This window comes from Gopherus flavomarginatus, chromosome 3, assembly GCF_025201925.1.
Source record: "Gopherus flavomarginatus isolate rGopFla2 chromosome 3, rGopFla2.mat.asm, whole genome shotgun sequence".
Lineage (NCBI taxonomy): Eukaryota > Metazoa > Chordata > Testudines > Testudinidae > Gopherus > Gopherus flavomarginatus.
In genome coordinates this window covers 58,522-71,677 of record NC_066619.1, presented here as the reverse complement: position 1 = coordinate 71,677, position 13,156 = coordinate 58,522, and the positions used below count along the sequence as shown (strand labels likewise).

Genomic DNA, 13,156 nt, shown 5'->3' with positions numbered 1-13,156 from the left:
GCCTGGAATTTACAGCACTCCTGGAGGAGGGGAAGAGGGTCACGAGGACCTCCTTACAAGCCTCGCTAGATGCCGCCGATTCGGCGGCTAGAACGGTTGCCTCTGGCATAGCCATGCGACATATATCATGGTTGCAAGTGTCCGGCCTGCCACCTGAGCTGCAACATACCATGCAAGACTTGCCGTTGATGGACAAGGCTTGTTCTCACAAAAGACGGACCCCAGACTGCAGAGTCTAAAGGACAACCACGTAATTATGCGTTCGTTGGGAATGCATACGCCTCAGACTCAAACACGGTCATTCCGCTCCCAGCCTCAGCGCCCTTACCCCCGCCTAGGCCAAAACAAGACTTTGCCAGAAGACGAGGTTGTGACGTTGTGGTTCTGGCGGGACCCAACTGAGAGTGCCAATTCAGGACCAATTGCTCAAACAGGGCAGTCACAGCCCAAGGCTGGGGTTTTTCCACCTCTAAGTCAAACCAAACCAGCCAGAAAAAAGGACTTCGGTTTTACCCCACTGGCTAACCACAAGTCACACAAGCAATTTCCTTAGACACACCAGTCTCTCAGTATCACCACCAGTGCCACCCGTCCTGGGATGAATGGTTATGAAAACCAACACCCCAGTAAAAGAAAAAGGTTCTCTCGATCCCAAAGGACCAAGCCCCAGACCCAGGTCAATATACACATTAGATCTTACCCACAAATCACGCTGTTGCCAATCCTTTAGAATCTAAAAACTAAAGGTTTATTCATAAAGGGGAAAAAGATAGAGATGAGAACTAGAATTGGTTAAATGGAATCAATTACATACAGTAATGGCAAAGTTCTTAGTTCAGGCTTGTAGCAGTGATGGAGTAAACTGCAGGTTTAAATCAAGTCTCTGGAGAACATCCCCCGCTGGGATGGGTCATCAGTCCTTTGTGCAGAGCTTCAGTTTGTAGCAAAGTCCCTCCAGAGGTAAGAAGCAGGATTGAAGACAAAATGGAGATGAGGCCTCCGCCTTATATAGGCTTTTCCAGGTGCAAGAACACGTCTTTGTTCTTACTGTGGAAAGTTACAGCAAAATGGAGTCTGCAGTCACATGGGCCAGTTTCTGCACACCCTGCTGAGTCACAGGGCGTAACTGCCTTCTCTCGATGGGACAGTTGTGTAGGTGATGGTCCTTAATGGGCCATCAAGCAGGCTAAACAGAGCTGACACCAACTTGTCTTGGACCTTTCCCAGTAACACAAAACAAGTTTGAAATACAGACAGCATACAGCCAATATTCATAACTTCAACTACCAAAATGATACAGACATACAGACAGCATAATCATAACCAGCAACCCATAACCTGGTCTTAGACACCTTATATGACCCCCTTTACATAGGATTTGGTGCCACTACAGGACCTTGGTTGCAACCCATGTTCTATATGATCCCAGTTTATATCAATAACGTCACAGAGGTCGCACCAACCGCAGACGTCAGTCTGAACCTCAAGAGGGTAACAATTCCAGTCCCACCAAACCAACACCAGGACCCAAATCAAACTTTTGAGGGTGCGCCTGAGAGCAGTGTACCAATTGCCTCCACGGATCCCTTTCAGTTCTACAACCGCCTTTCCCCGTTCCTCCCTGCGTGGTCCCAATTGACTTCAGATCATTGGGTCCTATGTACGGTGGAGCTTGGATACCATCTTCAGTTTTTCACCCCCTCCCTCCCACCCCCCTCCTCATCCCTCTTCAGGGACCCCTCTCACGAGCAACTCCTCATCCAGGAGGTCCACAGGCTCCTCTCAATCGGAGCTATAGAGGAGGTACCGGAGGAATTAAGGGGCAAGGGGTTTTATTCCTGATATTTCCTAATTCCCAAGGCAAAAGGGGGTCTCCGGCCTATCCTAGACCTGTGAGGACTGAACAAATTCATCAAAAAGTTCAAGTTCCGCATGGTATCCCTGGGAACCATCATTCCTTCCCTGGATCCCGGAGATTGGTACGCCGCTGTCGACATGAAGGCCATTTTCCACATTGCAATTTATCCCCTGCACAGGCGGTATCTGCGCTTTGTGGTAAACCATCGACTGCACAGGCGGTATCTGCGCTTTGTGGTAAACCATCGACACTACCAGTTTACTGTCCTCCCCTTTGGCCTCTCGTGTCTTCACGAAGTGTATGGCGGTCGTCACTGCTTCCCTACGCCGTCGTCAAATACACATCTTCCCTTACCTCGACGACTGGCTTATCCGAGGGGCCTCTGAGGCACAAGTCATCAGCCATGTGACTATCATCAAGGACCTGTTTATGCGTCTAGGCCTGATCATCAGCTTAGACAAGTCCACTCTGGTGCCTACGCAGAGAATAGAGTTTATCGGGGCAATGCTGGACTCCAACCTTGCAACAGCCAGTTTACCTCCACACCGGTTTCAGGCCATAGTCTCCCTCGTCCAAAGTCTTCAGAGCTTTCCAACAACCTTGGCTCGCACTTGCCTTGGTGGTCTCAGTCACATGGCTGCATGCACATTCGTCACAAAGCACGCCAGACTGTGAATGCGTCCTCTACAAATCTGGCTCGCCTCCGTCTATCGGCCGGGCAGAGACGCCATAGACATCATTCTGACAGTTCCGCCGAGCGTTCTAGGCTCCCTCGACTGGTGATGAACGTCATCCCGGGTGTGTGCAGGTCTGCCGTTCCATCCTCCCCAGCCCTCCACATCCCTAACAACGGACGCGTCCTCCCTGGGCTGGGGTGTTCACCTAGGGCACCTGCGCACCCAAGGCCTTTGGTCGTCCCAGGAGTTGACGCTACACATCAATGTCAGAGAGCTGAGAGCGGTCGGGCTGTCATGCCAAGCGTTCCAGTGCCATCTGCAGGGCCATTGTGTTGCTGTATTCACGGACAACACAACGGCCATGTATTACATAAACAAACAGGGAGGGACACGATCCTCCCCCTTGTGTCAGGAAGCGATCCAACTGTGGGACTTCGGCATAGCCCACTCCATAGACCTAGTAGCCTCCTTCCTCCCAGGAGTCCGGATCACGCTCGCAGATCATCTGAGCAGGTCCGTCCTGTCGCACGAGTGGTTCATCCGTCCGGACATTCTCCATTCGGTTTTCCAGAGGTGGGGCTTTCCCCACGTAGACCTGTTTGCCTCCAGAGTGAACAAGAAATGCCAGGTGTTCTGCTCCCTACAAGGTCGCTCCCCGGGCTCCCTGTTGGACGCATTCCTCATTCCGTGGACGGGCCACCTCTGTTATGCCTTCCCACCATTTCCTCTCGTCCACCGAGTTCTACTCAAGCTCTGCAGGGACAAAGCCCGGCTTATCTTGATCGCTCCGGCTTGGCCGAGGCAGCATTGATACACCATGCTGCTCGACCTGTCTCTGTCAGACCTGATTCCCCTACCACTCTGCCTGGACCTGATCACATAGGACTTCGGCAGGCTGCACCACCCGGACCTGCAGTCCCTTCATCTGACAGCATGGCTGCTGTCTGGTTGAGCCAATCGGAGTTGCGTTGTTCCGCCGCAGTGCAACAGGTGCTGCTGTGAAGCAGAAAGCCCTCCATGCGATCAACATACCTCGCTGAATGGAAGCGCTTCTGTCACTGGTGCGCCCAGCATGACCTGTCTCCGCGATCTGTATTACTCCCCACTATCTTGGACTATTTATGGTCTCTCAGAGAGCAAGGTCTGGCGATCTCTTCTCTAAGAGTGCATCTTGCAGCTATTTCCACCTTCCATCCTGCGGAAGCTGGCAGTTCCGTTTTTTCCCCACCCTATAGTCTCCAGATTCCTCAAGGGCTTGGAGCGACTCTACCCCCAGGTCAAACGCCCAACCCCTACCTGGGACCTGAACCTCGTCTTAACCAGGCTCATGGGGGCCCCCCTTTGAGCCTTTAGCCACATGCTCGCTCCTATACCTGTCCTGGAAGATAGCATTCCTAGTCGCTGTCACCTCGGCTAGACAAGTCTCAGAACTCGAGCGTTGACTGTGGATCCTCCATATACTGTGTTCCATAAGAACAAGGTACAGCTGCAACCGCACCCGGTGTTCTTCCCGAAGGTCATCTCTGCCTTTCATGTTAATCAGGACGTCTTCCTGCTGGTCTTTTTTCCAAAGCCGCACTCATCGCGACAGGAACAGCAGCTGCATACTCTGGATGTCCGCAAGGCTCTCGCCTTTTACATCGAGAGGACCAAACCCTTCTGGCTTTCACCTCAGCTATTTGTAGCGGTGGCAGAACATATGAAGGGCATGGCAATCTCTTCCCAACGTATTGCATCGTGGGTGACATCCTGTATTCGGGCATGCTATGAGTTGGCTCACGCTCCGACTGGCCATCTCACTGCCCGCTCTACTCGGGCTCAAGCCTCATCTGCCGCGTTCTTGGCCCAAGTTCCCATACAGGAAATCTGCCACGTGGCCACCTGGTCTTCCATCCACACCTTTGCATCGAACTATGCATTGGTCCAGCAGTCCAGAGACGATGCCGCCTTCGGCTGAGCAGTCTTACATTCCGCAACGTCTCGCTCCGACCCCACCGCCTACGTAAGGCTTGGGAATCACCTAACTGGAATGGATATGAGCAAGCACTCGAAGAAGAAAAGACGGTTACTCACCTTTGTAACTGTTGTTCTTCGAGATGTGTTGCTTATATCCATTCCACACCCGCCCTCCTTCCGCTCTGTTGGAGTAGCCGGCAAGAAGGAACTGAGGAGTGGATGGGCCAGCAGGGGTATATATCAGTTGCCATAGCGGCACCATTCCAGGAGGTGCCCTGCCGGCCCACCGAGTGTTGCTAGGGTAAAAAATCTCCTACGAACATGCACGTGGCGCGCACACACCTAACTGGAATGGATATGAGCAACAAATCTCGAAGAACAACAGTTACAAAGGTGAGTAACTGTCTTTTCTCTGAAGACGTCCACGCAGTGTGCAGCGCCAGTTGAAAAAGCAAACAGGATGTTAGGAATCATTCAAAAAGGGATAGAGAATAAGACGGAGAATAGCTTATTGCCATTATACAAATCCATGGTACGCCCACATCTTGAATACTGCATACAGATGTGGTCTCATCTCAAAAAAGATATACTGGCATTAGAAAAGGTTCAGAGAAGGGCAACTAAAATGATTAGGGGTTTCGAGAGGGTCCCATATGAGGAGAGATTAAAGAGGTTAGGACTTTTCAGCTTGGAAAAGAGGAGACTAAGGGGGGGGATATGATAGAGGTATATAAAATCATGAGTAGTGTGGAGAAAGTGAATAAGGAAAAGTTATTTATTTGTTCCTATAAGAACTAGGGGCTACCAAATGAAATTAATGGGCAGCAGGTTTAAAACAAATAAAAGGCAGTTCTTCTTCACACAAAAAGGAATACTTGTGGCACCTTAGAGACTAACAAATTTATTTGAGTATAAGTTTTCATGGGCTTAAACCCACTTCATTGGATGCATAGAATGAAACACACAGATCATATTTATACATACAGGGAACGTGAAAAGGTGGGAGTAGCCATACCAGCTGTAAGAGGCCGATCAATTGAGATGAGCTATCATCAGCAGGAGAGAGAGAAAACCTTTGAAGTGATGATCGAAATGACCCATAGAAGGTGTGAGGCTATTTTAACATGGGGAAATAGATTCAATTAGTGTAATGACCCAGCCATTCCCAGTCTCTGTTCAAACCTAAGTTAATTGTATCTAATTTGCATATTTATTCAGCTTCAGCAGTCTCTCTTCTCTTCTTCACACAGTGCGCAGTCAACCTGTGGAAATCCTTGCCTGAGGAGGTTGGAAGGCTAGGACTATAACAGGGTTTTAAAGAGAGCTAGATAACCTCCATGAATTCAAGTCCATTAATGGCTATTAGCCAGGATGGGTAAGGAATGGTGTCCCTAGCCTCTGTCAGATGGTGGAGATGGGTGGCAGAAGAGAGATCACTTGATCATTACCTGTTAGATTCACTCACTCTGGGGCACCTGGCCATTCTTATGTGCATCGTACTACATTTAGGAAGAAATAATCAATTGCACAAATACAAAATGGGAAATCACTACATAGGAAGGAGTAGTACAAAAAGGATCTGGGGTCATAGTGAATCACAAATTAAATATGAGTCAACAATGTAATACTGTTGCCAAAAAAAAGTAAATGTCATCCTGAGATATAGTAGCAGGAATGTTGCGAGCAAGACATGAGAAGTAATTGTCCCACTCAACTCAGCACTGATAAGATCTTAACTGGGAATACTGTGTCCAGTTCTGGGCACCATACTTCAGGAAAGATGTGTACAGATTGGAGAAAGTCCAGAAGAGAGCAACAAAGGTCTAGAAAATATGACTGATGAGGAAAGATTGGAAAAAAAAAAAAAGGGTTTGTTTAGTATGGAGAAGAGAAGACCAAAGGGGAACATATAACAGTCTTTAAGTACATGAAAGGCTGTTATAAAATGGAGCTTAATAAAATTGTTCTCCTTATCCATTGAGGACAGGACAAAAATAATGGGCGTAAATTGCAATAAAGGAGATTAGGTTAGATAGTAAGAAAAACTTCCTAACTGTAAGGGTAGTTAAGTAGTGGAACAAATTAGCTAGAGTAGTCATTAAAGGTTTTTAAGAACTGATTAAACAAACACCGTTTGGACAGTCTAGATAATCTGGCTTCAGTGCAGAGTACTGGAGTAAATGACCCATCGAGATCCCTTCTAGTCCTATGTGTCTATGATTTTATGATTGCCTTACCTTTATCAGCCAAACTTAAACCAGTGTCCATAAATCCAGTATTAATTATATTCCTTTAATTCTTTATCAGTCGAATCCTGTATCACCCATTGCTTTTCTTTTCCTGGAATCTATGTTGGGCTGACACGCCTATAATTGCCTAGGTCATCCCTTTTACCCTTTTTTAAATTGGTACATTAGCTTTCTGCCAGCCCTCTGTAACTTCCCTAGTATTCTAAGACTTATAGAAAATAGACTTTAATGGTCCACATGGCTCTTACACCAGTTCTTTTGGGACTCTTTGATGCAAATTATCTGGACCTGCTGATTTAAAAAATATCTTACTTTAGTAGCTGTTTAACATCCTCTTGACTTACTGTTGAATTAGAAAGATGATGATGAGACTCTATCATCTGGCTTTTTTCCAAATAAAAAAACAGGAGAACTTATTGAACACTTCCTTTTCTGCATTATTATTGAAAATTCTACCACTTAGGAACAAAAACAATCCTAACATACTTAAACCAAAAAACCCTCCAGCTGTTTGCAGTCTACTTCTGTTCATGGCTCTGAGACCTGTGACTTCAAATAAATTTCTGCTGGCCAGGGTCCTCCAGTGCAGTGGTACGGTTACTGGTATGAGGGGGTTGGCCCAGAAAGTTTGATGGTCCAGTGAGGAATAAACTACGTTTATAAGGAAGGTGATGATATTCTCATTTGTTGCTGTGAAACAAAATAAGAGACTATAAAGCCCTAATATCAGAGGGGTAGCCGTGTTAGTCTGGATCTGTAAAAGCAGCAAAGAATCCTATGGCACTTTATAGACTAACAGACGTTTTGGAGCATGAGCTTTCGTGGGTGAATACCCACTTCCGCAGATGCATGTAATGGAAATATCCAGGGGCAGGTGTATATATGCTAGCAAGCAAGCTAGAGATAACGAGGTCAGTTCAATCAGGGAGGATGAGGCCCTGTTCTAGCAGTTGAGGTGTGAAAACCAAGAGAGGAGAAACTGGTTCTGTAATTGGCAAGCCATTCACAGTCTTTGTTCAATCCTGAGCTGATGGTGTCAAATTTGCAGATGAACTGCAGCTCAGCAGTTTCTTTTTGAAGTCTGGTCCTGAAGTTTTTTTGCTGCAGGATGGCCACCTTAAGTTCTGCTATAGTGTGGCCAGGGAGGTCGAAGCGCTCTCCCACAGGTCCCCGTACACTGCCACTCCCAATGTCCGACCCGCGTCCACCCATCCCCCTCCGCAGAGACCGCCCAGCCTGGCCGATGCACACAGCAGAGGGGCATCGCCGGCACACGATGCGTACATTACATTGGTGGATGTGCAGGCGAATGAACCAGCGACGGTGCGGCCGACCTGGCCAGGTCCTGCGATGGCGCCGCCGGTGCAGACACGTGGGCAGAGCCGGCACCGAGGCTCACCGCACGGACCGGTCCCCGAGCCGGAGCCACCATGGTGCAGTGCGCAGTCACTGGCGAGAACATGCCTCAGGTTGGCAGGCTGTCCATGGGCAAGGACTGGCCTGCCACCCAAGGCCTGCGAAAGTGTGGGACCACCGTCCAGGATGGGCCACAGACCCCTGATGATGCGCCGGAGGGGCCCCAGCTGGGGGCTGCATGCGATGGCCAGTGGAGCCCTGCTGGCTTCCCTCCTGGGCCTGTCCTGCAGTAGGAGGCCCCTGGGCACACGCCCGGCCCCGCCGATCCGCCTCCCCATCTCCTTGTGCGGGTACTGCAGCCCCGAGAATGCCCGGCGGAGACCCCGTAGGTGTTGGTCTCCGTCCAAGGGGCCAGAGCAGACGCGGCCGCACCTCAGTGCTTGGCTGCAGACAATGGATCGCGCGATGTGCCCGGGATGGAAGCTGGAGGCATGAAGGCAGGCACAGCGGTCGGCGGGCCCTCGACACAGGGTAGTGTCAACACGACCACCGCCCACCTGCACCGCGGTGCCAAGAAAGTGGACCCCCCGCGCAGACCGGCCCAGACTGAGGCCGATGGTGGGGCGGAAGCTGCCTAAATCGCGGGGGAACCCCTCCAGAGTCTCCTTCCCATGGGTCCAGACGATGAAGATGTCATCAATGCAGCGAAGGTAGAGAAGGGGCGCGAGTGGACGAGAGCCGAGGAAGCGTTGCTCCAGGCCGGCCACAAAGACACTGGCACACTGTGGGGCCATGCGGGTGCCCATAGCAGTGCCACTGATCTGGAGATATATATTGTCATCAAATTTGAAATAGTTGTGTGTAAGTATAAAGGCACAGAGCTCAGCAGCCAGTTGTGCTGTGGCATCATCAGGGATAGTGTTCCTGACAGCTTGTATTCCATCTGTGTGTGGGATGTTTGTGTAGAGAGCCTCTACATCCATGGTGGCTAGGATGGTGTTTTCTGGGAGGTCACCAATGCATTGTAGTTTCCTCAGGAAATCAGTGGTGTCACGGAGATAGCTGGGAGTGCTGGTGGCATAGGGTCTGAGTAGAGAGTCCATATATCCAGACAGTCCTTCAGTGAGAGTGCCAATGCCCGAGATGATGGGGCGTCCAGGATTTCCGGGTTTGTGTGCACCGGCCAGGCTGGGCGGTCTCTGCGGAGGGGGATGGGTGGACGTGGGTCGGACATTGGGAGTGGCAGTGTACGGGGACCTGTGGGGGAGCGCTTCGACCTCCCTGGCCACACTATAGCAGACCTTAAGGTGGCCATCCTGCAGCAAAAAAACTTCAGGACCAGACTTCAAAGAGAAACTGCTGATCTTGAGTTCATCTGCAAATTTGACACCATCAGCTCAGGATTGAACAAAGACTGTGAATGGCTTGCCAGTTACAGAACCAGTTTCTCCTCTCTTGGTTTTCACACCTCAACTGCAAGAACAGGGCCTCATCCTCCCTGATTGAACTGACCTCGTTATCTCTAGCTTGCTTGCTAGCATATATACACCTGCCCCTGGATATTTCCATTACATGCATCTGAGGAAGTGGGTATTCACCCACAAAAGCTTATGCTCCAAAACGTCTGTTAGTCTATAAGGTGCCACAGGATTCTTTGCTGCTTTTATAAAGCCCTAAGTGTTGCTGACCTTTTCCTGGGGGTAGTGGTGTGGCTGCCTTGGGCACTCATCACTTGTGTACAGTGATGGGGAAAGACAGTCATTGAGGAATAGCCTTGCCGCCTTGATGCCAGTAGAGTAGGAGCTGTCTTATGCTTGCTTTCACTGCTGTTGAGGGCGAGAGGAGGAGTGTCTGCAGTTTCTTGGTGTTGCTGCAGGCTGAGTGTAGCTGCTTCCCTGTGTAGACCATGGGGTATAACCCTTCTGTGTACTTCTTTCCTGGTTAGTATTTTGTGACAATTCTGAAGGCCAAAGGGACACTGAAGCCAGCTGTGCGGGAAGGCATCTTCGGGCTCCTGGAATCCATATATTGCACCAGCCAGTAAGTGACCAGCTTGAGGGAGTACCACACATGGGTGAGAGAGTGGGTGAGTGGGAGATAACTAACCTTGATGGGGCTTGGAGATGTGCCCAGGGAGCTGCTGACCTGTGCACATCTATCCAGATAGCCAGAATGTCCATAGCTATGAGAAATATTTGGTTATTTTAAACGCCTTGATCACCTTGATCAATCGGTCCTTCAGCCCTCATATAGATTGTGCCAATCACAACACATCTTCCATTCTTCTCATATCCCGACCTTCCTTCTCCATGTGCGGCCATGTCTTTCCACAATAAAATCTTCCCATCTCTTTGGAGGTCAGCCGAGTTGTTGTTTCAGTTCCTGTGGGTACCACTTGGCGACAGGCTGCAGTCTGATTGTCAGTGAGCCTCTCTATATGCCCGGCCCATTGCATTTTACTATGCCTGCTCCCAGTGACGTCCTACACTCCACTTTATTGTCTGATCACTTCATTCGGGACTCGGTCATGGATTTTAAGCAACAGTCTGTTAAAGGGGAGGGCCTTCATAGGCCTCCATTTCCATACAACACAGATGGCCTATTTGGAAGGGAGATATGCTGGTATTGAGAGACATAATTCTTTGTCCATCTCAGTCTAGCCAGATTGAAAACTAATCATGCTGTTTATTGTCTTGTAACCTGTACTGCCACCTGAGAAATATATAGTTTGTCTCCATTCCTGGCCCAGATGCTTTTTACCATATCAGCTCAGAAATTAGAATATTTGCTATGTCCTGAAAATGTTTATTTGGGCTGTTCCCCTATTTGCCTGATCTGCCATAAAAATAAGAAAAAAAGTAAGTGAAAGAGAGGCTACTTTTGATCTCAGTGAAATAATGTACTCCTCATACTTTTTTTTTTCTTATTTTCTTATTTTATGGGTGGTGATTTTACAGGTGTAACTAATTTTAGAGAAGGGCTAATTTTGTATTTTAATTTGTGTGTTTAAAATTTGTTTTTTGGAGGAGTTGTTTCTAATTTTTTTTTAATATTAGCCATAAGGTATTGTGCATATAAGGTACTATATTATTAAACTAAACTATTCATATGCCTACCCACATGCTGATCACTTGCTGGGTAGAGTTTTTTTTAACCCTAGAAAGTGAGCTTTCCAATGTTTTAGAGAATATTCTGTTTAGTTCGCACTGGATCCCTTGAGTATGTATCCTGGGTTTAATTTCTGGGTGAGAGGGATGACAGACCCCAAAATAATGGATAGAACAGGATTTGAAGTAGAGGGAGCCAAGGCAATTTTGGTTATCATGTAGCCCTCTCAGTGAGTTGCTGTCCTTGCACACAGGATTCTGCTGCTTCACTTGGAGAGAGGGCACTTGGGGCTAGGATTGGAGGGTTTCTGTCAGAAGCTGGAGCTCTATGGCCACTATGCTGAAAACTTGGAGCAAGCTAAGAAAACCCTGCAGGTGAGTGCCCCCTCTGCCCTTCTTCTTGTGTCATTCCACTCTTCTGGCATAGCTATATCCCCTCTTTCATTCCAGAGATAGCAGTGAGGGACCAATTGTTTCCTGTTCAAAACTGTTGCCCCCCTATCCCCCCACCCCAGCCCATGATGAAATATTCAGTACTTATTTAGCACTTCACGCTTCCAAAACTAGAGATTTAAATAAAGGGGGATCATGAAGGGAGTACAGCTTTTCCTCTTCTAAAATCAAGAGTTTCCCTTCTGGTTTGGAGGAATTTGGCTCCTTCTCCTCCTCTGGTAGGCTCAGTGCAAACTCACCAGGCAAGGGAATTTGAAAAGGGATCATTAGGAAGGAGGAGCTGGTGTTTGGCTGGAGAATTACCAGAGCTCCTAGCCTTTCCCATTACTGGGTAAAGCACCAAGAGAACCGTGACAGGGGGACTCCCAGCTAGGATATCTTTCTTTTGCCACCTCAAATCTACCTTCTCCTATAGGAGAAGGAGGAAAGACCTCCCTTCCATTCTTGCCAGGTCCCGCTCAAAACACGTAGTATGTCTTTTAAATGACTTGCATTCTAGAGTTAGGGAAATTGCATGAAGGATAAAAGTCTTCCTCAGAAGGACCCCCTTGTCCCTCTGAATTATTAAAATTTTAATATCAGTGCAGATTTCCCAGCTCCCGGAGACATTGCGGTGGAAAGCACTAAGGATGTGCTTTTGCTCACCTCAGGGTGCATGCATACATGCACTCTGTTGGCCTCCTTGGAGGACAGGAATATCTCTGTTACACTTGTCTTTAGTCTTGTCACCATAAGATGATGCAAGGCTGCATCTCCACATCATATTAAGCTGGTGATAAGTGCCACCAAAATTAATGAGCTCTTCATTACTATATCTACTTTAGACACACTTTTAAAAGTGTTTATAAGAACTACTTTATCTTTCTCATGTACACACATACAGTTATCCTCTCTGAAACGGGGAAATGGTGGCTTGGAGAGGGAGAAGTGGCTTGCTGAATGTCATAAAATCAGTTGGTGTCAGATGGGTTTAAATAGGGCTTGGGAGTTCTGGTTCTTCTTCAGGTATGTATCAGTCTGGATCCTACTATAAGTGTACATGTGTCTCATGCACAGGACTGGGTATTTTTGACTAGCAGTGTCCATCAGGGTGGTGGATGTTCCCAGTGACTCTTCGTGCTCTTGTACAGGACATAAAAGGGGGTGCTGGACCCTTACTGAATAGAGGAGGCAACCTAGTGACACACAATGGAAAAAGCTGAAGCACTAAATGCTTTTTTTGCCTTGGTCGTCACAGGCAAGGTCAGCTCCCAGACTGCTGCACTGGGCAGTACAGTATGGGGAGGAGGTGAGCAGCTCTCAGTCGTGAAAGAACAGGTTAAGGACTATTTAGAAAAGCTGGACATGCACAAGTCCATGGGGCTGGATCTAATGCATCCGAGGGTGCTGAGGGAGTTGGCTGATATGATTGCAGAGTCATTGGCCGTTATCTTTGAAAACTCGTGGCAATTGGGGGGAGGTCCTGAACAATTGGAAAAAGTCAAATATATAGTGCCCATG

The 13,156-nt window shown here is 48.3% G+C and overlaps 1 protein-coding gene across 5 annotated transcripts in view; it reads left to right on the top strand.

The window, feature by feature from the left end:
* ARHGEF39 (Rho guanine nucleotide exchange factor 39) overlaps positions 1-13,156 on the top strand; it is a 96,644-nt gene that overhangs the window by 52,292 nt on the left and 31,196 nt on the right. For 4 of the 5 annotated variants that reach the window (XR_007773110.1, XR_007773111.1, XM_050943644.1 and 1 more), the window contains exons 3-4: positions 10,042-10,136; positions 11,458-11,578. The exons of the other annotated variant lie outside the window; for it this stretch is intronic. Coding sequence is in view for 2 of the 4 variants with exons in the window: in XM_050943644.1 (XP_050799601.1) it covers positions 10,042-10,136; positions 11,458-11,578 (216 nt within the window). In the remaining 2 variants the exon portion in view is untranslated. The remainder of the gene's footprint in view (positions 1-10,041; positions 10,137-11,457; positions 11,579-13,156) is intronic. 5 annotated transcript variants of the gene reach the window in all.